This window comes from Prionailurus bengalensis, chromosome B2 (genome assembly GCF_016509475.1).
Source record: "Prionailurus bengalensis isolate Pbe53 chromosome B2, Fcat_Pben_1.1_paternal_pri, whole genome shotgun sequence".
Lineage (NCBI taxonomy): Eukaryota > Metazoa > Chordata > Mammalia > Carnivora > Felidae > Prionailurus > Prionailurus bengalensis.
In genome coordinates, this window is record NC_057349.1 from 74,927,943 (window position 1) to 74,955,359 (window position 27,417).

The following is a 27,417-nucleotide window of genomic DNA, read 5'->3' on the forward strand; positions in this document are numbered from 1 at the left end:
TATTTATTTTTGGGACAGAGAGAGACAGACCATGAACGGGGGAGGGGCAGAGAGAGAGGGAGACACAGAATCGGAAACAGGCTCCAGGCTCTGAGCCATCAGCCCAGAGCCTGACGCGGGGTTCGAACTCCCGGACCGCGAGATCGTGACCTGGCTGAAGTCGGACGCTTAACCGACTGCGCCACCCAGGCGCCCCATAGAATTACTCTTTCATTAAAGCCCTAACCATTAGGTTCAAAGATACTTGGGAGATTGGGTCTAATTGATCGTGAAATCTTTTTCTCGTCAGATGAGGTGAGTTATGGATGGATTCACGATTCTTTATTGAGTCACTATTTAACTGAGGGGGGAAACCTCTTAGATGGTTTCCTGTCCTACTCACAAATAAAGCCCAGGGAGGGAACTTCCTTGTCTACTTCTTTCTGTATTTAATAACTGGCAGTTTGATTGACTTAGTTCAACTGTCTAGAGCATGGCGGCCAACTTAACCTGTGATCCAAATCTAGGCTAGTTTGTTTCACTTGCAGGTGAGGTGTTGTCTTAGCTGGGCTGTGGTAACAAAATGCCATAGACTGCGTGGCTTAAACAACAGAAATGTTGCTGGATACCATCTTGCTGTGGACTCACATGACCTCTTCTTTGTGAACAGTCAAGAGAAAATGCAAACGAGCTCTTTGGTGTCTCTTATAAGGATATAATCTCATTATAAGGGCCCCACCTTGATGACCTCACCTAAATCCAATTACTGTGCTAAGACCCCATTTCCAAATACCATGAATTTGGGGTGGGGGAACACTGTCCACAACAGGGGTCCATTCAAAAGCCACAAGTTACAACTTGCGCCAGGCTCAGGAAACCTCATAGACACCAGTCACCACAGGAACTAGGCAAAGGGTATGAGCAGCAGCTTAAGACAACCAACATCATTCTCACCACTTTCATCATCATCACCTCAAGTGTTCAAACCTGGCACAGAGAAGGTGATCAATACATGCTAACGAATATCACCAAGTGATATTCCTCTTTCAGGGTATTACTTATTCTGTGCTATGTGACGGTGCTTCAAAAACTGGAGGTATCATGTTAATTGTATATTGCACTAAAGATATAGCTACATATTTAAACAATGGAATGTTTATTTGTAATAATAATTTTATTATTGGAATACTGTAGCATGGCACTTACGGAATCAGATATTTGCCATATTCCCTACTGACTCATGTGCATGTTTCTGGATAAAAGTGCCTACAAACTGACAGGAGCCAGGCCCCTGTAGTACTCCTTATCCTCTCAATCTCCATGTAAACGTTTAATCAGATCATCTCAGCCTCAAAATTTTCCCCCCAAATCTTTTTGCTTTAGTAGTATTTAAAATTTTCAAAAATAAAAAATAAAATAAAATAAAATAAAATAAAATTTTCCACGGTGCCTGGGTGGCTCAGTCGGTTGAGCATCTGACTCTTGATTTCAGCTCAGGTCATGATCCCAGGGTCGTGGGATCAAGCCCCACCTTGGGCTTGTGCTGAGAATGGAGCCTACTTAAGATTCTTTCTTTCTCTGCCTCCCTCCCCCACTTGCACGCTCTCTCTCTAAAATAAAAAATAAAATAAAATAAAAAGTAAAGAAATAAAAATTTCCAATAACACCTTAAAATCCATTTACTTTTATCAAGCACTGGGGACAAGCAGACTACCTAGAATACATTGCAATCAACATGATCATATGACCCATTATTGCATTCCAGTGTGGTTTTACCAAACTGAGGCTATTTCTATCTATACTTGTAAATGCTTTACTAACACTTAAACTTGCATTTATGTTATTGAAATCCTCTATCTATTCATAAATGGAAAACGTGTGTATAGTTTCACACATGTGGCATAGATTAAAGGGAATACTTCAGAAACAGCTCAAACAGCTGAATATAGACTTTGGAAACTTCCTCTAGGCTCTTACTCAGTCTGGTAACCATGCAGTTCCTTACTCTTCTATATATTTTACTCTTAATTTCATCAGTAATTTGTAATATGCCATGCGATTAATATCTGTTTTCTAGAATTTCCTTTGCAGGTAATTTCAAATGTCTAAAACGTCACAAAAATATTATGTCAAACATGTGTGACATGAATCTGAATAATCTGAACAATAATCTGAACAAATTTGGTAATCTGATTTCTCAAATTACAGTTAGAAGGCAGCTGCCAAGGCAAGTCTATAGCAGTCACAAGAAGGGACAGCCTGACAGAAAGAAGGATGCAGGCAAACTACTAAAGGACTTTTAAAAAAGGTATAAAAACTACAGAATTATAGTCATGTGGAGCTATTGAGCTTTGGGGAAGTTAGCTATGGGAACACACTGGCCTGTGAAGACATACCAATATATGGCATATTTATAATGATGATTACATGATCAATATTACATTTAGCTATATTCAGAATGAGTTTTGGAAGGCATTACACTGTAGAAAGATTTTTATCCAAAAAGCTTAACACATTTAAAAAAGAATTACAGTCTTGTTTAAAAGAAGAGAAACGTCAGTGGTTTACATAATTGACTTGTTTTTATGTTCCAACGAAATTCTAATCTCAAAAGTCAAGAAAAGTATCTTTCCCAAATATTTTATCAAACCCCCAACATCCTTAGCTGCTAAAATATTTGTGCACTTTGAATGTTAATGTGTATTATTGAAAGTTTAGAATCTGTCATACAGCTGTACCCAATTTATGCATGCACGTAGCACTATGACACGTAGATACAGCAACTCTGGTGTAATGGAAAAAATTGTCTACCCACGGTGGACTGCCTTGTATAATGTAAATGTTCAGCAAATATAATGTGCTGACAATTATAATTAGTATTATAAGATTATAGAAATTATCTTCTATAATTGAAAGAAAGAGAGACTGGCATTTCCTAAGAGCAGAGACTAGCAATATTCATCCTGAAGAGCAAGTGTGAGTGTGTACGAGTTTGTGTGTGTCACACGTGCTAGGAGCCTCTCTGAGTCTGGTACCCCTCCCCCCTTATGTTACTTCGAAGCTTCTAGCTTACTGGGGTTAGCTAACAATGCAATGTTTTTCTAAAAACTACCCATCAAGGAGCTTACAAACTAGACAAGCAATTCAGAGATTTCCTAAAAGTAATCTTTACAGTACTGAGGTTTCTGGATGGTAAGGAGGAGGAGGGTTCCAAGCACCTTCCCCTTATCAGCCCTTTTTTCCCATTGATTGGCAGGAGTCGCGACTTTGCAATTTTTGCTTTACTTAGAATTTAAACTACTGCTAATGACTCAGATACCAGATCACACAACAACATAAATCTCAGGGTATAGAATGTACAAGCACATAGTAGAGAAATATCTGGGAGAACACATGAATATTTTTTCCCCTCAAAACCACTTTAAATGGATCAGCTGTTAGAAAAACTTGCAGCTAACAATCTTAGAAGATACAACTTCAAATATTTCAAAAATTTTTCTTTGCATTACCTACAAAAATGCTGTTTAGTTTTTCTTTTAAAAATCACTGTGTGCTTGGGAGCGCCTGGGTGGCTCAGTCAGTTAAGGTCTGACTCCTGATTTCTGCTCAGGTCATGATCTCATGGTTCGTGGGGTTGAGCGCTGAGTCAGGCTCTGCACTGATGGTGTAGAGCCTGCTTGGGATTCTCTCTCCTCTTCCTCTCTCTCTCTGCCTCTCTCCCACTCATGCACATGCACTCTCCCCCTCTCTCTCAAAATAAATCAATAAACATTAAAAAAAAAAATCAGTATGGGCTTGGTGCCAAGATTCTACTGCCAAACAAAAGTACCACCTTATCAAGCAATTTCCTAAAAATAAAAGCATGTTATTTTTGAGACAGACCTGAATTTAGTATTTTGCCACCGCACTTGGAACATTTACTTTAAAAGGCTTTCCTTTGTGGCCTGGGAAAATAAATGACACTTCTGTACCCACCAAATAGGCAGTCGTGGCACTTCATGTTGCCTGGTCCAAGAGTGATGTGGCTCCATGAAAGGATATCACTGGCCCACAGATGGCAGCATCTCTCTCCTGCACATACCCCCAAATTAAACCTTGGGTTTTGGTGGAAACTACTGTATCATAATGCCATATGGGCCACCTTTTTTTATGACTAGTAACTAAATGTCTCATTTTTTAGACTAGATGAAACAAAACACTCTTTGTGGCTTTCCTATTTTGAAGTATTTAGACAATTTCTCTTTTGCTGGAATCATCTATAGCTTTTAAGTAGAGCCACTCACTGTGATTCCATTGGATTTCTGGTTTTTCAGTGGTTTCCCTTAGCCTAGTGGTTTCCAAGTTTGGCTGCTCATCGGAATACCCGGGGGAATTATTTTAGGAAGCCTGTTTCCAGGGTCTCACCAAGATCTACCTTGGAATCCCCCAGAGTGAGGCCCAGAGATCTAGATTTGATAAATCTCTCCACATACTGATAATAGTCATCTAGGTTTGGGAACCACTCTCACGACCTGTTCCCTAAACCCCCTTCTGCAGCTCTCCTCCTGTGCACAACGATGATGTTTGTCCTTTTCTTGCAGGTTAAACATTTTCTCAGTTTTACCTGCCTTTATATTTTTTCTTGTAAGCTACCTCAAGGACTTTGGTAATGAAAGTGGTGGTAAAACTATCAAATATGTACACAGTATTCTTTTCAGTACTTTTATAAAATGGAAATACATTTAGCAAACACACTGTTATAATATTGTTTTATGATGGTAAGAAATGGGTCACATTTGCAAAACTCTTGAACATAGGCGATCATTTTACAATCAGTGATGAAGTCCAATTTTACATATTTCCTGAAAATTAGATACTATATATTTTGTATTTATAATCCATTTTAGATCAATTTAATATAATTCAACAAACTTTTATTGAGTCCAATCCTAGACACATGGGATACAGAGTTAAGTCCTATATTCTACCCTTCCTCAAAGAATTCATAACATACTAAGAAAGCCAGTTATACATTTAACAAAATAGTGTGGGAAAGGTTTAGTATAAGGAGCTGAAGAAACACATTTGAGAAGGATCAACTCTATCAGAGTAGATAGGATAAAAGAAAGGCTTCTTGGAGGAGGTGATACCTGAGTTGGATTTTGAAGGGTGAGTTGAAGTCTGCCAGCCTATCAGTGGAGAACTTGGGGAGGGCATCCATGGGAGAAGTAGCAGCCTGTACAAAGGCATGGAAGTGTGACACTGCACGGTGTGTTTAGGATACAGTGAGTATTTAAGGATTGTTGGTATAGGAGGTTAGCACCTCCTACTGGTGGGGAATGACAAGAAATGAGGTTTCCAAGCTAGACTTGAACCCTTGTGGACTTGAATGCAATGCTCGAGAGCTTGGACTTTAACCTTCAGATGACCAGGGACTGATGCAGGTTTTTAAGTTAGACAAATGTGATCAGATGGTAATTTTGGGAGGGAAACCTGGCAGCACCCTTTAGGCTGGATGGAAGTGCGTTTGGGTGGGGATTAGTCTAGAGGAAAGAGCCAGGTGAAGCTGCTAAGGAAGTGGTGGGAATGGCAGGAGAGGGCAACTTGTGAGACATTCTGAGAGCAGGATGCTCAGTACACTTGGCAGCCCACTGAACGGAGGAGAGAATTGAGGGTGTTGTGTCACCCAGGTTTCTGCTGTGGAGACTAGGGAGATGGTGAAACCGCCATGCGAGACAGAAAAACTAGGCTTGAGGAGAAAGACAGTGAGTTCACTTTTAGATATGTATGTTTAACACTTTTGTAGAGTATTAATCAATACGGTTGATAATAGCCATACGCAAAGAAAGCAATGCCAAGAAAGTTACATAATAAACATATGTGGTTTTTCAGCAAACTAACCTTAGTTAACACATAACCACCTAGTAAGTCATTTAACTATATTTTATTTTGAACCCAAATAGCAACTGCACCTTTGTCTCTGTTTTAAACTAAATGCTCCTTTTAATGTAGCTTTGAAACCATAATTTTGTTTTCCTCGGAGAAAGGACAGACCTTTTAAAAATTTAGCCCTAAAATTACATCTGAAATATCACACACATGGTCACAACTTCATTTCCTGTTTCCTATAGAGTGCCAAATCCACGTGATCCAAAATAGCAGATACTTGAAAAAATAATTCCAAATTTCCTTGGGACATATTTACAAGGCTTTTCAGGCTGTAAAGTGTAGCTTCCTGTTTAGATTTTACAAAGACCATTATAAATTACGAAATTAGTTGACCTACCAAGAGATGTACCCTCCTCTGAGAGAAATGAACCATGGGATGTTTGGGTGTCTGGAGATGAATCTAGTATTCAAGATGAGGTTAACAGCAGAGAGCACAATCATGGAGAGATGACTGTCTCCCCCTCGCCTGGCTGGGAAGGGACCCTTCTAGGTCCTGATCCTTCTGGGTGCTGCAGTCTGCAGGCCTGGGTTCTATCCCAGGCTACAGTCTCTTGCAGCCATAGGCTTTTATTCAAAATTATCTCGCTCCTGCAGCCCCGATGGCTACCTACCTTGCACACAGCATGTCTATTCTGGATATATTTAATAACGACGGCATCTTCCATCTCCAATCATCCCTAAACATTTCTTCTAGCTTTTTTAAAAAAAATCAAAGTATATTTTTTATTAAACTTCTTCATCTCCAGGTAGAAAGACTTAATCCTATCATAAAGCATTTACCATGTCAGCATCTTTCATTTATGTTCTTAATAAGCATCAGTGGGGATTGGAAACTCTAAGAAGGAGTCTATAGGAAACAGAGTCGAACTCTGGTGGGTGTTGTGCCCTTCCTGGACACCTTTTCCCAGCTGACACATTCATCCTCCAGCTCTGTGTTAAACTGCGAGTTGTACTTTTATGTATGATAGCCACTTACGCTAACCGAATTTTTAAACACATTTAGAATTTCTGGTGACAGTGCTTTATTAAAGAATATTCCTACTATTGACTATTTTTATACTTCTGTCTTTTCTGTCCTTTAGTGTTCTTCTAACTGTAGACAATCGGCAAAGCCTATAGCAAAAATAACAATAACTTAAAAAAGGAACGACAGCAATGTGCATGAAGCACTACTTTGTGTAAGGTATTTTCCATGCATTGTCTCATTTAGTAGTATGTACATACATGGACATTTTCATTCCACAGACAAGAAAACGAAAGTTTAGAGAAGTAAACTAACTTGCCTAAGGTAATAGGGAGTATGAGCAGAGGCTCCCTTCCATGCAGACTGATGCAAAATCCTCATCCCTGCACCAGCCCCAGCATCACCTAAAAAGTAATGCAGGGGTGGTGGAGGTGGGCATTTGGAAAGACACTGAACAAAAAAAAAATAGTGGTGGTGGTGGGGTTATTATGTTCCCATGTACACGAAACAATTCAACCTAATAAAACAGAACTAGTAAATTTTATCTCTTTCAAAGATGAGAACAATTCTTTTGATCTAAAGAAGCTGTTTTCAAAATACGGTCAGGGATGCCTGAGGACCAGAGACCCTTCCAAGGGGTCTGTGTGATCAAAATTATAATAATAATGTGAGGTCAAAACTGTTTTCATAAGAATACTAAGTCACTTATTTTCTCACAATTGTGCTCACAGGGAAATTTGCCAATGACTGTCGGACACAGGATACTGCCAGCCACACAGTGAGAGCAGAAGCAGGTGTAAGAATGCAGCTGTCTTCTGTTAAGCCTAACATTAAAGAGATTTGCAAAGATGGCAAAACAATGCCACTCTTCTAAATTTTTTTTGGAATTTTCATAAATATCTTATGCATATTAACATGCAATGTTTAATATTTTTATTTTTAAATGAATTAAAGACAGTTAAAAGTTTCTCAGATTTCTTTTTTTTTTAATGTTTATTTATTTTCAGAGAGAGAGTGTGAGCTAGGGGAGGGGAAGAGAGAGAGGGAGAGAGAATCCCAAGCAGACTCAACATTAAGAGAACAGAGCCCGACACAGGGATCAATCCCACAGACTGCGAGATCATGACCTGAGCCGAAATCAAGAGTCGGATGCTTAACTGACTGAGCCACCCAGGCACCCCTCTCAGTTTTAATTATAACAAAGTAAGCATCGACAGATAATAACCCATATAACCAAAAGCTTTTTGAGGTCCTCAATAAAAAGTGCAAAGGTGTAGAATGAAACCAGAGTCTGAAAACCCCTTGTCTATAAATCAGTTATAGAGTATGTATTATAGAGTCAATTATAGGATACCTTTATCCTGCAGAATTATTTGAACGTGCATACATGGAAATGAATTCAGATGTATCAGCACAGCAGCTCTGAGAGTTTAGCTAAGGGTAGTTACCGTATCACTAAATCACAAACATAGCTCCCGCATGTTTCCACTTCACAGAGGGGATCTGAATAACATGTGCAGTAGTGACATGTTCTCTCAGCAAGGCTATGAGAAACTAAAATTTTCTTACAGTCCAAAAGGGTGAACAATAAACTACCACAAAAGCTGGTGCCTTGAAAATATACACCAATGTGACTTCGCAACTAACACAGATTTTTATTTTCAACCTATACTTCCACACGAGAAACACCATGATAATCCTGATGCGAGAGCATGCCCCTTTTCCACCAACAAAAATTTGGGGATAGATTATTAAAGGTGTCTACTCTATGAGACAGAAGGAGGCCTTCACACAATTTATCTTTCTGTGAATTGAGTTTCCATTTCTCTTTTTACGTGCACTCCTTTCCTTCTCTTGCAAACCCCATGATGCTTCCTAAAAAGTCTTTGGTTTTTATTCTGTTTTTTAAAGTACAATAGATAATATAAAAGAGAACAAAGGAGATACGTTGACATGGAGAGAACCACTTGCAATCATTATACCATATAATAAGTGGTTCAAGTCTTCAACTGGATGGGTTTTTAATTGACGTCAGTTCTTCTATTAAAATGAGCTGACAGAGAGCTATTAAAACTCTGTAAACATTTGACAATGTGCTATAGGAGAGTTACTCTTCAGTAATTAGAAACATGATATCATCCCAGCAATATCCAGGTAAAGCAGGACACCTCTAAGAACTAGTATTATTTGTATCCATCCCACAGACACTTACCCAGTGCCTACTGAAGTGCTACTTCCTGAGGATATGAACAAGAGACCTTTCCTGCCTCTGAGGCTCACAATCAACCAGAGCAGATGCCACGGTCACAGATGATTATAACACAATATGTTAAGTGCCGTAAAGGCTGATGAAAGCTGTGCTCTGAGAAGAGCAGGGTGGAGGGCCATGATGGACAAGTGGGATTTCGCTGCACTGCTGGAGTTGGTGAGGGCCCTGGGTGAGCCAGCAAGGTGCCTGGTGTCCCCCTGCCTCAGGAGTGGAGTGGTTATGTGGAGAACAGTGTGCATGTGCCCATATACTGATGCATACAGGGGCTGGGGATTGAGGCAGAAGTGAGGCTAGAAAGGCATGCTCACCATGTAGAAAACATCATGGGTAAACTGGACCCAGGCCGAAAATTATCCAGAGAGATTCATTTTTCAGGTACCCAGAGGACCTCATTTCAGCATTTCATCTATATGACAATTCTTCAAGGACCACCAAAAACCTCACTGCAGCAAGGTTCGAGGGAATGATTTAAAAATAATGTTCTTGCAGCTTGACCTGTTAAGAATTTATACCACATGGGCCATTCAATGAAGAGAAAAAGCTTATTAAAAAATACAATATTAGGGGCACCTGGGTGGCTCAGTCAGTTAAGCGTCCGACTTTAGCTCAGATCATCATCTTGCGGTTTGTGGGTTTGAGCCCCGTGTTGGACTCTATGCTGACAGCTTAGAGCCTGGAGCCTGCTTCGGATTCTGTGTCTCCCTCTCTCTCTGCTCCTTCTCCGCTCTCACTCTCTCTTTCTCTCTCAAAAATCAATCATTAAAAAAACTAAAAAAAACCAACAACAATAGTATTAAACTTAAAACTATTTAAAGACTAAAACATATTTGTGTCACAATATGCTTACAGAGTAATATATGACCAAAATGTAATCTACAAAAATCATATTACATAATCAGATACTAGCTTCTGAAAGTTAGTTCTCAAGATACAAATTGTAGTTAACTAAGAGAAAGAGTTTTAGAAATAAGAATATGGTTCTAGCTGAGAAATACTTCTATTTGAGATTGGAGTACTTTTTGAGTTATTGTTACAATCTAGTTATAGGTATAAACTATAATAATAATATATAATATTAATATATAATGTAATATAATATAATATAATATAATATAATATAATATAATATTAATTGGCTGATCTAGATTTTTGTGTCTGAGTGCATGCACACTGAGTGTGTGTATAAACTATAATCTAAAGTCTTATTATTCTTCAACTTCCATGGATAATTCTCACCAAACTATTAGAAGAGTTGCATAATTTAAAAGATAGTTCATCCTCTTCTTTTTTGAAATATGGAATTCAGTTTATTTGGCAGCATCCATGGAGTCCCAAGTTTAGCAACAGCTGATAATAATGTTTTTTTTCTGGTTTTGACTTATTGTAAAATAATCACAACTATGTTGGTATGGCCAGCATTTCTCACTGTGAATGTTTTTAAGTGTTCAATATTTGTATATGCTGTGTGTCATCTGAAGCAGATGTTTTCTCTAAAAAATAATCAAAAAGAGAAAGATTATGTTTGCATTTTCTTTGTTCAAGGTGTTTATTGCATCTCAGAGGGCGTACATGCACTGGGTTTTTAAACTGAAATAGAAAGAAATGCCATTTTGAAATTGGTTTTAGGTAATTTTTCCCATTACAGTGTATGTTATCCCCACAGTAAATTCAGATACAACCACTTTTAAATGGTACCATACATCTATTAAATAATTTGAAAAATAGGCAAACACCTTTCCAACCCAGTATGCTTTTACAAAGAGCTGCCAAGCCACTAGCAACACTGATCAACAGTGACCTCATTTATGCATCAAAATCTTAAGCCAAGCCATCAGCACATACAGTATGACAACAAATTAAAAATTAAAGAATACAATATGTACAGTAAAGGATACAATTCTCTGAATTAGTTTAAATTCTAATCACAATGGTACAACGAAACCTACTTTGAGCTCAGTTGAGGGATGGAAGAACACTAGTCTACAGAACACACAAAGAAATACTAAATTAACAGATGTACATAAAACCCACAATAAAATAAAAATATTTGCAGTAATCTTTAAATTACAGATATACCTCGGGGTGCCTTCATAATCATCTGAATAGCACATCTCTAATTTCATTTTCACGGACGTGATAGAAACAGACCCTTTACTTTTCAGTGCATTTAATCAAGAATGAATAAATAGGTCAATTTAGATGCAAAACCTGTCAAATATAATCAAAATATACATTTTAATATAGCAGTGATTACATATGGAATTCTTTCCATATGATTTTTTCATTCTTGATAAGGTAGGTTCAAGGAGAAGTATTTATTATGGACGTTAACCCTTATATTTTTTAAAACAAAATTTCTTAACATATACAGTGCCACAAAAATAAACATTTCTCACAACAGTTGAAGTTCCTGTGATTGGAAAAATGTACTCCACACCGAAAAAGTTTTGTATATTTAAGAGTGTTTTCCTTACTATTTGATATTATCACACTATGTTTGTAACAGAGATACAGAGAAAAAGAGAATTCATGGGGAGAGTTTAGGTTTGTCCAAAAGTCATATATACATTGAAACCTTCAAAAACACAGACACATCTTTCCAAATGGCTCACCACACAACAGCTGCGTCATCCGTCCATGGGCGAGGTCCAGAAAAGCACTAAAGGCATCAGGAACATCCATTCATTGTTTTTACATCGTACAACACACAAATAACCCAAATACACTACAATTTTGAGAGTAGGGATAACAGCTAAGGTAGTACACATTCCTAATGTTCACTTTCACAGCTGTGCTACACATTTTGGAAGAGAAGTTACGAGTAAGCATTGGGTTTGGTACTGGTGGCTCACTTTGAAACTCTGAGCATCAATTTTATTTGAAGTCTCCAAACTCATTATTTTTTTCCTATTCAGTCACAAAAATTGCAGCTGTAAAGATAAAAAGCACTTGAGTTAGAAACAATATTACACACTCCTCAAATATACTACCTCCCTTTCAATTTTTATTTCACAGTTACTATGAAAAATCTTCATGCAAAATGTTTCTGTATAACAAATTCACACTTATATACCTTTCATAATTCTTTGCTTAAAGTTTTAGCAAGGAAAAAAACTTTTTTAAAAACTTTTAATGTATAGTTTCATTTTAGATAAAAGTCTCAAAATTTTGAGATGTGGCTACTTATTAGAAATCTTAGTAGTGAGACATCTGCTATTAATTAAGAACAGTTCACCTTTAAAACAGGGCAGAAGGGGGGGAAAGGAATGGCAGTCGTTTTCATTATTTTTTGCTTCTTTTCAGTTATGGTGTTCACTGAGTCATTAAACAGTTGAACAAGTAACAGAATAGAGGAGGGAGATTTCCATGGCGACTCAGTGCCTTTGCAAATACCACTTCCCCCTTTACTCTGGCCAGTCTGTGTTTTACCAGTCACCTCTGCCAGGAAATCTTCCTGGGGTGAAGCCTTAATCACATGGGTATGGGTAACTCTTTTTCATGAATTAGTCTGTGTCTGTCTCCCTTGTGACTGTGAACCTTTCGGCTCGGGGCTGTCTCAAGCATCTCTGTCTCAGGTGCTCATCAGAGTTCCGGGCACATGATGAGAGTGATATTTACTGAATGAGAGGTGGATAAAAGGCTGCTGCCTACAGTATCCTTGGTAGGTCCTGAAACTTTAATGGCTAAGAAGTGCTCATTGTCTCATTTATGCCTACACTAGCCCAGTCCAACCAAAAGTGGAAAAGGAAAGTTAGGCACAAGGAGAAATTACTTGGCTGAGATGTCAAGGCCTTAAAATGATAAAACTTACTAACTTTATATAAGAAAAAAACATCAAGTAGGAATCCATAAAAATATTAGTAGGCATCAGAGAAAGTTTAAATATACATATGTATATGTATGTATGTGTATGTATGTGTGTGTGTGTGTATATATATACATATATATATACACATATATATATACATATACATATGTGTGTGTGTGTGTGTGTACACACACACATACACAAAATAAAAATTACATTGGACAATGGCCCAAAAATGTTGACACTCTTACTCTTCCTCTAGTGTGTGACCTTGGGCAAATCACTCAATGTCAATGATCAGTTCCTTCAGCTGTGCAATGGAGACAAAAAGTATCTGGCTAGTTTATTCCATAGGATTTAATTTCTCACAAAGATGACCAGAGGAGTTCATGATTAGGAAGTGGATATGAAAAGTACTGTGCAAAAAAAAGCAGCATTATTACTGTTTATCCACTTTCTGCAAGTATTTGTTGAGAATCTACCCACTGTGTTAGGTTTGGGGTTACTAGTAAACATTTTTCCTTTATTGGTTTCCTTCCATAAGTCCATTAATCATCACTGCATAAATTATACTAGAAATTTAAAACTACAGCATTAGAAATTTAAAATTCTGCTTGAATGCAGAAATGCAAAGGGTAACAATCTAGGCTTTATTTGATAGGCCAAAAAAGTATAAACAAATACAAAATACAATTTTGTAGTCAAGTATATTCTTAGATGATTTCTAAATGCAATATTATAAATGTTAGCTTTTTATAAATTCCAATCATCAGGTAGTAAAGTGGTAATTTTCTAATTTACCAAGTAGCTCAGGTAACTTTTTGCTTTATCAGTAAAATTTTTGTGCTTTTCAGGACAACTTGGAGGCTTTTCTCTCTCTTAGTTTTATAAATTAAGATTTAAAAAAATTTACTGATAATTCATTAATGGCTTTTAATACTGACTTAATAAGTATAAACACTCAAATTATTACTCTATACATGTATTCAAAGCACAGAGGTACAAATATCATACCTGAAATAGCTAAGCACTGCATAGGTCATTATTGCAAGCCCACAGGAAAAGCTCAATATTAGATACCTTAAATTGTTTACAAGAAATCCTTGATGTTAAGATCCGCTAATGGGTCCTTTGCTGGAGGTTTCTTGGGACTCTGAGTGGCAGGTGTAGGGCTTGGAGAAAGCTAATGGGGAAAAGCCAGCCCAAGATAGCAGAAAGAGAAATCAAACAGAGAGACAGGTAAGCATTAGGCAGAGCACATACCACAGAAACCAAACATGCAGAAGATCAGATGGCTAAAGGTTTATGAAATCTACTTTGTTCTACTCAGCCACAGTGTTGTGTTTAATTTTGGATTCATAAAGTACATTTCAAATGATATTTGGCTTTCTCAAAATCCTCTGACAGCAGATTTTGCCCAAGTAGTATTTGAGGACTCAGGCAGAACAATATGGGTAAGAGTTAGGGAAGACATGGAAAACTAGTCACATACAGATATTATGAATATGGAGTAAAAAAACACAACAATCAATTGCTCTATACAAAAGCATTTTTACTTTGAGTTATCACTACCACTAAGCTAATAAAGGAATTTTAATAACTTTTCCTTACAGTGAGAATGAGTTTGAAGGAAAAATTGAAAGGAAATAATTTGCAGAAAGTCACTTAAGAAATTACTTTAAATTATTAGCTAGGTATCCCAGAATTTCATACAAAGCATTTTAAATGAAAACAAGTTTGGGGGCACTGTCTGTTTCAGATGGGCAAAGAGTTTCCCAGTTATGAATGTCAGTAAATTGTATTGCCTGTCTGGCTCACAGAGAGGGCTAATTACTAAATGCCATAGGATAAAATCATATTGTACTGTTAGCAAAAGCAACAAAGAATGAACTTACCTTGATTCTCTTTCATTAACACCCATATTATTTCATTACATGACAGAAATAAGCTTTGGAAGCAGGCTTTTGCAGGAGTGTTAGGGTATGAGGCCTTGGAAAAGGTCACGTAATCTATATAGGGTAATAATTTACATGGATCCTTAGAGTCTAATTATTCTCCTACCCTGTAACAGGATAGAAATCTCTGATTGTGGGGTAGTGATATATGTTTTCATTGGTTCAATAAATAGAGCTCCAGAAGTAAGGATTTTTAGATTTGTTCCCACGTCTAGAAACTATTGAGTGACTGTAGTACCTATCAGTCAAATTTCCTTTTTGAAAAGCAGGAATCCTACTTCACAGGAAGATCAGGAAGAAAATAAATGCAAGTGTTGAAGTTGTTCGGAAGGTAAGAAACTCAAGAGTTGGTTCATCATGAATAATTTGGTTAGATGACATCATCATGATACCAACCAAATGAGATAGAGTGGAACAGTCCAGGTGTCGGTAATGAAAAACTGTTTTGTTTTCTGAAGTTACAAAATCATATTTTACTATCTAGTATAATCATCTCTGATGCTTCTCTGATATGGGAAATACAATCGAAAACTTTTATTAAAATGGCATACTGTTTCCTAAATCACTATAAATTCAACTAAATGATTAAAACACGATTTTCATCATGCCATCTATTTTTCATTTTCATTCTTTGAATTAAGTAAATGAACTGATGCTATGTAACACTGGCATTATGCAAGAGAAACAACTACTTAAATAATATTATGTTAATTTATTTCTAAAGCTTTCAGCACACTGAATACAATAAGATTTTAAAAGCCTCAATAATAATTCTTCCAAGTAATAAAAATAGAAATGTTCTGCCTTTTTTCAAAAAAGTGGTAGTCATGGGTATATTCAACCATCATGAAAACATTCATAATAAATCAGGTCCTTCCTACAATTTAAATATATCTAGATTAAATTAAACCCCAACTATTACCCCCAGAACCTTCCTCACTCCCTTCAGAAACCACATGAGGTAGGGTCCATTTGTCTCAGAGCAGGGTAGAAAATTTCTCAGGAAGCCAGTATTTTGAGTATGGCCTTGAAGGCTAGGGTTTCTCACATTCTAAATTTATCTCTTTGAACACCCATCATTCTCTCTTATGGTCACTGTGGCTTTTGAGGGGTTAAAGAAGCTGAAAGTAAAATTTGGGAATGGGTAGGGAGGATGGATTTTAGAGACGATGAAAGGAAGCCAAAGAGATTAAAGTATTAAAGAGATTAAAGATTAAAGTTCAAAGTAGGTATCCGAAGGATAACACAATATAAACACCATTTGGTAAGTTAAAAACATTATAGAAGTGAAACCATTTGCCGATACCATTACATTGTATTTGAGCTATTTGTTTTGCTTTGCTCAGCATGGTGCTAGTAAAGTCATACTTGGTGTTTTGACTCCATCCATGTCAGTTTCTCATGGTGAAAGCCTCTTTGGTTCTACATATACCCTCACCTTGGCCAGGACATTTATAAGAGGAATCAAGAACTGGTTACTCATCAGCATGACTATCACTATTAGCAAAACAATTCAGCAAAGTGTACATGCCTTACATCTTTGTAAGCGAAGGTAGCACTTTGCGTAGTAAGAAATAGGGCCTCATCTAAAGAGGGGTTTGTCGTTTGTCCTGAATCCTGGTAGGTAACCCTTAAACCTATGGAGTTTCCTGAGTGATAGGAATGTCTTTGTCATTCAGGGTGGACAAAGGTTCTTGGAACCACACCTGACAGTCGATGCTAGTAAGAGGACTCAGGGTGGGGACTGGCCACACCAGAAATACCAGTATGAGGGGCGCCTGGGTGGCGCAGTCGGTTAAGCGTCCGACTTCAGCCAGGTCACGATCTCGCGGTCCGTGAGTTCGAGCCCTGCGTCGGGCTCTGGGCTGATGGCTCAGAGCCTGGAGCCTGTTTCCGATTCTGTGTCTCCCTCTCTCTCTGCCCCTCCCCCGTTCATGCTCTGTCTCTCTCTGTCCCAAAAATAAATAAACGTTGAGAAATACCAGTATGATTAGAGTGTTGGCTCTTGGGGCTACATGATATCAGCCTGACTTTCAGTGAGGTCAGGGCAGGGGGGGGCGGGGTTCAACCACAGAGACCACAGAGACAAGAATTCAGTCATTCCTATATACGGAAACTTCAATACAAACGCAGCACGCGTCCCCAGGTGCAGGGGAGCTTCCTGGGTTGGCGATACTGCATGTATATTGTTATACTCGGATGAGTAACACACTCTGGAGGGCAAAGAAGCTTCATGCTTGGGACCTTCCCAGTTCCAGATTTCACCCTGCACATCTTTTCTTTTGGCTACATCTAATTTGTATCCTTTCACTATAATAAAACTGCAACACATTTCATGCTTTCCTGAGTTCTGTGTGTTATTCTAGGAAATTGTCTGAGAACCTTCAAATTTGTAGGCAGCTGGTCTGAAGTGAGAGGGTAGCCCTTGGGACTCTCAAACTTGTGGCTGGTGTCTGAAGTGAGGGCAGCCTTGTAGTTTGATAGGAGAAGATAGGATTCAGTAGGCAGAGAGGGAAAGATTAGGACCTGAAGTCCCTGGGTGGAGGAAAACACCTATTTTGGAACAATGCGGGGAGCAAAACCCCTCAGGCTTAAGGTTTTTCTTAAGAATGTAACAGACCCCACCTACTCCCCCCTCAGGTTTTCCTTCAGGAATTGGACAAAACACCTAGGTATGGCCAGAGACCACCCACATACAATGGAAACGAGCCAATCAGGAATGGACAACCCAGCACCCAGAGCTATCAAGCCAATAAGGGTAGAACCTAGGAACAAGGGGGAAGGGAAGGGAAGGAAGGGAAGGCTGACCAGAACCTTATAAAACAAGGACCCTCACCTATAGTCCTCGGGCGTTCAGTTTCAAATGTCCCCTCTCTGTAAAGAGAGCTTTCCTACTATTCTTCCTTTCTGATCTTATACTCTAGTAAACTTTTGCCTGCTACTCATTTTGTGTCCACCTCTTCATTCTTCAAAGTGGCCAGACAACGAATCCCGGGTATTGTGGTAAAAAATCCTGCAACAGTAGGGGCTGCTCCCCTGGACTCTGCAGTTTGGCAAACTTGTTGTCGTTAGTATCACAACGCCTGGGCAAACCTGGTGGTCTGGAGGACTGCGGTCCCTATCCCTGAGTTTACCTAACTCTGGAAACACATAATAAAACTACGAATCCGAAGGACTCATTTTTTTTTTTTTAATTTTTTTTTTCAACGTTTTAAATTTATTTTTGGGACAGAGAGAGATAGAGCATGAACGGGGGAGGGGCAGAGAGAGAGGGAGACACAGAATCTGAAACAGGCTCCAGGCTCCGAGCCATCAGCCCAGAGCCTGACGCGGGGCTCGAACTCACGGACTGCGAGATCGTGACCTGGCTGAAGTCGGACGCTTCACCGACTGCGCCACCCAGGCGCCCCCCAAAGGACTCATTTTTACAGAATAAATGCTCAGATACTTTAAATGTCTAGCTGTTCTCAGGAATTATTCCGAATTAAGTAGGACAGGAATGGAGGGACTTAGGATAGGAAGTTACTTCTATTCATTTTTCTCACACTATTGCTAATCTGTCTTTCATGTTCCCCTAACTTCTGAAGCAACAGATATAAGGATTATATCAGGTAAAAGATTAAAGAGTCTGCCACATGGCAGTTTTATACTCACACATTAATGTCATTATTTTGAGGACATTAAAAAACCGACCTGTGTGCCAGGTACAGCTGCAGCTCCAAAGGGTGGCCTCATCATGGGCTGTGCAAACATCACTGGCTGCTGAGGCATCATGGGCATGCCAGTCCCAGCCGGAGGCTGAAAAGGAAGAGTGGTTCACAGCCTAAGTGGAATCCACTATGGTCATATGATGGGGAAAAGATAGGATAAAATAGGCAGAGAGGGGAATGTTAGGACTTGAGGTCCCTGAGTGGGGAAAAACACCTATTTTGGAAGAATGTGGGGAGCACCTGACCACAGCAAACCCTCCATCAGGCAGAAGGTTCCTCTTAAGCATGTAGCGGACACCGCCTACTCCCGTCAGGTTTCCTTCAGGAATTTGACAAAAGACATAACTAAAAATAAGTAGAAGACCATAAAACATATGACCCACCAGGAGTGGTATGGCTGCAGACCACCCCTCATACAGTGGAAATGACCCAATCAAAAAGGAATGACCAGGCATTTAGAGTTACCAGCCAATAAGGGCAGGACCTGAGAAGAAACAAGGGGGAAGGAAAGGGGCCAAGCAAAACCCTATAAAAACAAAGCCCTTGGCCCACAGTCTGCGAGCATTCATTTTCGAATGCTCCCTCTCTGTAAAGAGAGCTTTCATACTGTTCTTACTTTCTGATTTTACACTCTTCCAAACTCTTGCCTGCTGTTCATTTTACTCTGTGCCTTCATTCTTTGGAAGAGTGAGACAGCAACTTCCAGGTATTGAGGTAAAGAATCTTGTAACAGTAGTGCCTGACGTTTATGTCTTTAATATGTTTCTGAAAATTTTTGAGGAATGCAGGTCTGTGAGAAAGTATAACTTGTAATTTTGAACAATGGGTGCCGTAAGGCTGGCAGACGGCAGAGAATCACTGAGGTGCGGTGGAAGTCTGGCTGGCCACAGGGCATCCTTATCCCAACCAGGCTCTGTTGGTGATTATTTGTCTGCTGTAAGCTTAATTCTTAAGAGATAAAGAATTGTTGATCAACTGTGTTGATTTATGGATCATAGTCCTAATATTTACTAGTGATAAAAGTGGTAAGTGAAAAGTGCTAGTATAGTGATTAAGAGTTTTGATAACTGAGCTAACAATATGTTTGGTAAGTATTATTTCAAAAATGACATAACTATATACCATAGAAATTATCTTGATATAAGAACTTATTTTAAATATAAATATATTTTGTTTGAGAGAGAGAGAGGGAGAGAGAGAGTGTGAATGGGGGAGAGGGGTGGGGGGGTGGGAGAGGGAGAGAGAGAGAGAGAGGGAGAGGGAGAGAGAGAGGGAGAGGGAGAGAGAGAGGGAGAGGGAGAGAGAGAGAGAGAGAGAGGGAGGGAGAGAGAGAGAGACAGGGAGGGAGAGGGAGGGAGAGAGAGAGAGAGAGGGAGAGGGAGGGAGAGGGAGGGAGAGAGAGAGAGGGAGGGAGAGAGAGGGAGAGAGGGAGGGAGGGGGAGAGAGAGAGAGAGAGAGAGAGAGAGAGAGAGAGAGAGAGAGAGAGAATCTTAAGCAGGTTCCACACTCAGTGCAGAGACCAATGTGGGGCTCGATCCCACAACCTTGGGACCATGACCTGAGCAGAAAACCATGGGTTGGATGCTCAAGTGACCAAGCCACCCAGGCACCCCAATTTTAAATATTTTCTAGCTGACTTTGTCATGTCATGTGTAGACTTCCTAATGTTTAAAGCAGATGACTTAATTTTTTGAGTTTTACTTTACTGTATTCAGGGAAGAATTATATTCTGTAGTAGTATTTGTTAATATAGGATTTGGCAAAGGCCTCAAAAATGTCAATTACAATGTTTAGCACAAGTCGCCACTCACCATTCCAAATCCTGCTCCAGGCTGTCCAACAGATGGGGCCCCGGCAACAGGAGGAACCGAACTGGTAGGAGGTACAGCTCCTTGCTACCAAAAAAAATCACACACACACACACACACACACACACACACACACACACACACCACCACCACCAACAACAACAACAATAACAATGACAAACAAAAAGAACCGACATAATTTGGTTTTAAAATGACAGAATATAATTTAAAAATACATGCCCCTTTAAATATGTGTGGGTATGTAAAGAAATATCCCATTTTAGTTTTACATTAAAAAAAATGGCTCTAGCACCATGCTAATGATATGAACAAGGTTACTAACTTGATGTTCACTGTTGTCTTATTTGGGCTCACTGGTTTAAAGCCTACTCACAGCATTGGCCTTCCTCTCTTCCTCCTCTTACAATTGTCTTCCACCCTCACTGTAAGTTGAGTTTCTCTAAGCATGTCTTTTCCTATCATTATATCCTCCTACAGGTACTGGGTTAGACATTTGAAAAACATGTCTTCATTTACATATCAATGCTTGGTTTCCATTGCCCACCCCCCCCATTTTTAGATTCTTTTCTGTGTTATACTTCTCTCTGAATTTTGATGGCTCTACATTTGCTCAAGGGCCAAAATTAAATCCAAGTTTCAGGAAGCATTTAGAAGACTGCACATTACATAATAAAGCACAAATATCCCATTTCAGATACAGGTCTGACAGCTTTTAGTTATACAACAAATCTCCTAATATTTCCCTTATGTTTAAAACTAACCCTACTGCAATCCCTTAAATTGAACTCAACTATTAGAGCAAAATCCTAATTAAAAAAGAAAATAGTGATGTCAGCAAAAATGGTGAAGTAAGGAACTCTGAAAGTCTCCCCAGTCTATAAAATAGGTAGAAAAACAGGCAAAACCTATTAGAACCAACTATTTTAGAACTCTGAAAACTAACCAAAAGCTTGCAGTAATCAAGAAAGTACTTATTCAAGAAAATCAGCTGGATCTTGGCAAGAATAGTGAGCTCTGTGGCATCCTAACTTACCCAAGTTTCACCCACTGTTCTTTAGCATAGCTGTAGTCTTGAAAATAACAGCTTATGTCTACAGTAATAGTACCAGAGGGAGTAAAATATATTTAATTATTTATTTTGTCTCGTCTATGTGGCTCCCTGGAAAGTCTGGCTCAAAAGGCTTGTCTTTGTATCACCAAACAGGGAATGCACCTAGTGCTAAAGTTGTTAAGCACTTTTGGGGGAAGCCATTTGTGGAAGCCATTTACAGGCAAATGTTTTAGTTGTTGCTGTCTGAGGCAATGGATAACAGGGCAAAAACAGTAGACTAAACAAAAACCTTGGGAGGAAAGGCTGGAGAGGGAGATGTGGGGATTAAAGGTTTAAAAATCTCAGACATACTCCTGGGAATTTGGAAGACCATGCACACAACCAGGGCTGTGTGCAGGGTCAGGGAAGACAGGAGAGGGCCCCCAGCTGACCCTGAGGCTTTGTGCAAGCTGTAAGTGATTGCTAAGGCAGGGTTGCAAACTGCCTGGTTGACTCTGAAGACCTGCCCCAGCACACACTCAGAGGTCCTCTACAAAGACTGGGAGATATTCTGGTTCAAGGAATTTAAGTAATCTCTGCCTAATCATTAGCTCATCACTTAGCTAAAGGAGCAGAGACTTCAACGGCCACACATAACAAAGAACAGAGACTACAGAATTAGTTCAGAATGGTCACTAAACAATCAAAACAAACAAATAAACAATTACAAAGAGTAGCCACAACAAACCCTTAGGTAACAGATAGAATTTGATTTCTAGAGTAGACACATTATAATATTCAAAATGTCTAGGTTTCAACAAAAAAATTCTGAGACATACAAAGAAATAAGAGCATATAGCTCATATGCAGGAGAAGGATCTCAACTCAATAACCTAAACTTCCACACTGAGAAGCTAGGAAAAAGGAAACAAACTAAACCCAAAGAAAGCAGAGAAAGGAAATGATAAACACGAGAGTAGAGACAAAGTACAAAAACAGATTGAAGAAGTCATAAAAGAAATCTAAATAAATTTATAACAAATAAAGACACTATAGCAGTAATCAAAAAACTTCCATCAGTAATCAAAAAAGTCCTGAACCATATGATAATTTCAATAGCAGTAGAAAAAGCTTTTGACAAAATACAATATCTATTGATGATCAAAACTCTCAACAAAGTAAACTGAGAGAGAATATACCTCAACATAATAAAGGCCATATATGAAAAACCCACAGCTAACATCATACTCAATGGTGAAAAACTGAAAGCTTTTCCTTTAAGATAGGGAACAATACAAAAATGTCCACTCTGATCACTTTTATTCAACATAGCACTGAACATCCCAGCTGTAGTAATCAGACTAGAAAAAGAAATAAAAGGCATCCATATTGGTAAGGGAGAAGGAAAACTCTCACTATTTGCAGACGATATGATACTATATGTAGAAAACCCCAAAGACCCCACCAAAACACCATTAGAACTGATAAATGAATGCAGTAAAATCGCAGGATATGAACTCAATATAAGAAATATTATGCTTCTCTACACTAATAACAAAGCAGCAGAAAGAGAAATTAAGAAAACAACTGCACCAGAAAGATTCAAATGCCTAGGAATAAACTGAATCAAGGAAGTGAAAGATCTATACCCTGAACACAAGAAGCCATTGATGAAAGAAATTGAAGATGACACAAACTCATGGAAAGATATACCTTGCTCATGGACTGGAAGAATTAATACTGTTAAAAAGCCCATATTACTCAAAGCCATCAACAGATCCAATGTAATTCCTATCAAAAAACTAACAGCATTTTTCACAGAACTAGAACTAATCCTAAAATTTGTATGGACTACAAAACACCTCAAATAGGCAATGCAATCTTGAGAAAGAAGAACAAAGCTGGAAGTATCATAATACCAGATTTCAAGTTATACTACAAAGCGATAGTAATCAAAACAGTATGATACCGACACAAAAACAGATACTTAGATCAAGGGAACAGAAGAGAGAGCCAAGAAATAAGCCATGCTTATTTGGTCAATTATGGAGGCAAGGAAATACAATGGAGGAAAAGACAGTCTTTTCAATAGACAGTGTCGGGAAAAATGGACAGGGACATGCAAAAGAATGAAACTGGACTACTTTCCTATATCATACACAAAAATAAACTCAAGTGGATTAAAGACCTAAATGTAAGACCTGAGACCATAAAGCCTCCTAAAAGAAAACAGGCAGTAATCTCCTGGATATCGGCCTTAGCAACATATGTATGGATATGTCTCCTCAGGCAAGAGAAACAAAAGCAAAAATAAACTTGAGACTACACCAAATAAAAAGGTTTTACATAGCAAAGGGAACCAAATCAAAATCAACAAAACAAAAGGCAACCTAGTGAATGGGAATAGATAATTGCAAATAATAGATCTGATAAGGGGTTAATATCCAAAGTATATAAAGAATTTACACAACTCAACACCACAAAGCTAAACAATCTGATTACAAAATAGGCAGAGGACCTGAACAGGCATTTTTCCAAAGAAGACCTACAGATGGTGAACAGACATATGAAAAGATGCTCCTCATCACTTATCCTCAGGAAAATGCAAATGAAAACCACAAGGAGACATCACCTCACACCTGTCAGAATGGTTAATATCAAAAAGACAAAGAGATAACAAGTGTTGGTGAGGATGTGGAGAAAAGGGAACCCTCATGAGCTGTTGGTGGGAATGTAAATGGGTGCAACCACTGTGGAAAACAGTATGCAGGTTTCTCAAAAAACTTAAAGTAGAAATACCATATGACCCAGTGATTCCACCACTGAATATTTACCCAAAGAAAATGAAAACACTATTTCAAAAAGATATATGCACCGTTATGTTTACTGTAGCATTATTTATAATAGCCAAAATATGGATGCAACCTAAGTGTCCATCCAGAGATGAATGGAAAAAGAAGATGTGGTATATATGGACTAGAATATTACTCAGCCATAAAAAAGAATGAGACCTTGCCATTAGTGACCTAGAGGGTATGTGCTAAGTGAAATAAGTCAGAGAAAGACAAATATCATATGATTTCACTTAAAAGTGGAATGTAAAAACCCAAACAAATGAACAAACAAAAACACGGATTCTTACATATGAAGAACTGGTAGTTGCCAGAGGGGAGGTGGATGGGCAAAAAGATGAAGGGAATTAAAGGGTACACACTTCTAGTTATGAAAAAAGTGCAGCATAGGGAATATAGTCAACAATAAAAAAAACTTATGCCACAGAAAAGCCCAGAACTGGATGGCCTCACTGGTGAATCCTATTAACTATAAAGAGGAATTAATATTAACCCTTCTCAAGCCGTACCAAAAAAAAAAAAAAAAGTTGTGGAATACTTCCTAATTATTGTTTGATGCCAGTATTGCCCTGACACCAAAGACAAACAAGGACATTAGAAGATTATAAATCAATATCCTTTATGAACACTGATGCAGAAATTCTTGACAAAATACGAGCATACTAAATCCAGTAGATATTAAAAGAATTATATGCCATGACCAAGTGGGATTTATCCTAGAAATGTAAGGTTGGCCCAGTCAATGTAATATGTCATATTGATAGAATATATAAAAAAAAAACATAATCATATAAGTAGATGCAGAAAAAGCATTTGACAACATCCAACATCCTTTCACGACAAAAAACAAAAAAATCCACTCAACACACATGATAAGATAGGAAATTCTTCAACCTGAATAAGGGCATCTACAAAGAACACATGGCTATCATCATACTTAATGCTGAATGACTGAAAGCTTTCTCCTTAGAATAAAGACAAAGGTGCACTGGAAGTTCTAGTTGTGGCAATCAGGTAAGAAAGAAAGAAAAAGCATCCAGAAAGAAAAAAGAAATTAAACAATCTCTATTTGTAGATGACATCACCTTATATATACAAATGCCTAAGGAATCAATATACCAAAAAACCCATTAGAACTAATAGACAAATTCAGCAAAGTTGTAGGATACAACATCAATATGCAAAAATCAGTGTAGTGTTCACTGTATGCTAGCAGTGGACAATAAAAAAATATAATTAAAAGGAAAATTCATTTACAAGAGCATTAAAAACAACGAAATACTTAGAATAAAATTAAGAAAAGAAGTACAAGACTTGGGGCATCTGGCTGGCTTAGTGAGAAGAGTGTACAACTCTTGATGTTGGGGTCATGGGTTGGAGTCCCACATTGAGCAAAGAGATCACTAAAAAGAGAAACTTAAACAAAGGACAAGACTTGTTGAAACTTTGTTAAACAACTTGTTAAAACACTGTTGAAATAAAAAACTTAGATAAAGAGAAAGATATCCTGTGTCCAAGGATTAGAAGACGTAATATTGAGATAGCAATATTTCTCAATTGCTTTATATACATTTAGTGTAATCCCTATCAAAATTTCAACTGCTTCTTTTGGAAAAATGGACAATCTGAACCTAAAATTTTTGTGGGAATGCAAGAGATCCAGAATAGCCAAACATTCTTGAAAAAGAAGAACAAATTTGGAGGACTCACACTTCCTGGTTTTAAAATTTAATTCAAAGCTACATCAAAACAGTGATGGTACTGGCAGAAGGACAGACATATAAATCGATACAACAGAATAAAGATTCTGGAAATAAACCCAGACATCTATGGTCAACTGATTTTTGCCAAGGATGGCAAGGCCAATAAATGAAGAAGAGTCTTTTCAATAAATGGTTTTGGGAAAACTGTATTTCCACATGCAAAATAATGAATTTGGACCCCTGTGCCATACCATATATGAAAATGAGCCTAAAATAGGTAAAAGGGCTAATGTAAGAGAGAAAAGTATACAAACTCTTGGCAGGAAACATAAGTGTAAATCTTCAAGATCTTGGATTAGGCAACTGTTTCTCAAATATGACACCAAGAGCACAAGCAACAAAAATAAATAAATTGAAGTTTATCAGAATTAAAATCTTTGAGGGCACCTGGATGGCTTAGTTGGTTAAGCATCCAACTTCAGCTCAGGTCACGATTGAGTTCGAGTCCCATGTTGGGCTCTGTGCTGTCAGTGCAGAGCCTGCCTGGGATTCACCTGTCTCCCCCTCTCTCTGTCCCTGCCCAGCTCTCTCTTTCAAAATAAATAAATAAATTTAAAAAATTCAAATCTTTTGTGCATTAAAGGACACACACTATCAAGAAAATAAAAAGGCAACTCATAGAATGGGAGAAAATATTGGCAAATCATATACATTATTTAATAAGTATCTAGTATCCAGAATACATAAAGATTTCTTAGAACTCAATAATAAAAAGACAGCCCAATCATAAAATGGGCAAAGGATATGAAGATATTTCTCAAACAAACAAAAAAACCAAACAAACTAATGGCCAAGAAGCACATAAAAAAAGCTCAATCTCATTTATCATTAGGGAAATCTGTATCAAAACCACAACTGAGACCCTACGTATTGCTGGTGGGGATGTAAGATGACGTGGCTGCTGTGGAAAAGTTTGGCAGTTCTTCAAAAGGCTCAGTGGAGAGTTACACATGACCTAGCAATTCCATTCATAGGTATACACCCAAGAGAACTGAGGACATATATTCACACAAAAACTTCTTTACAAATTACAGAAGTATTTTTCATAACAGCCAAAAAGCAGAAATGACACAAATGCCCATCAGTTGAAGAAGGTGGTATATCCAAATTCAGCCATAAGAAATGAGGTACTGATACATGCTACAACATGGATGAACCTTGAAAATGTCATGCTAAGTAAAAGAAGCCAGGCACCAAATGCTCCATATTATAGGAGTCTGATGATATGGAATACCCAGAATAGACAAATCTATAGAGTAAATTATTAGATGCCAGGGGATAGGGAGAGGTGGGAATTCAAAGGGATTGTGTTTCTTTTTGGGGTGGTGGA

The 27,417-nt window shown here is 38.2% G+C and overlaps 1 protein-coding gene across 14 annotated transcripts in view; it reads right to left on the minus strand.

Annotated features, from left to right (window-relative positions):
* Nucleotides 1-10,656: 10,656 nt before the first annotated feature.
* The window catches only part of SNAP91 (synaptosome associated protein 91), a 149,118-nt gene continuing 132,357 nt past the window's right edge, over nucleotides 10,657-27,417 (minus strand). For all 14 annotated transcript variants that reach the window (XM_043593028.1, XM_043593027.1, XM_043593022.1 and 11 more), the window contains 4 exons: nucleotides 20,425-20,508; nucleotides 18,597-18,701; nucleotides 14,029-14,131; nucleotides 10,657-12,070 (listed from right to left, as the gene is read on the minus strand). In XM_043593028.1, coding sequence (XP_043448963.1) covers nucleotides 14,039-14,131; nucleotides 18,597-18,701; nucleotides 20,425-20,508 — 282 coding nt within the window. In that variant the 3' untranslated portion in view covers nucleotides 10,657-12,070; nucleotides 14,029-14,038. The remainder of the gene's footprint in view (nucleotides 12,071-14,028; nucleotides 14,132-18,596; nucleotides 18,702-20,424; nucleotides 20,509-27,417) is intronic.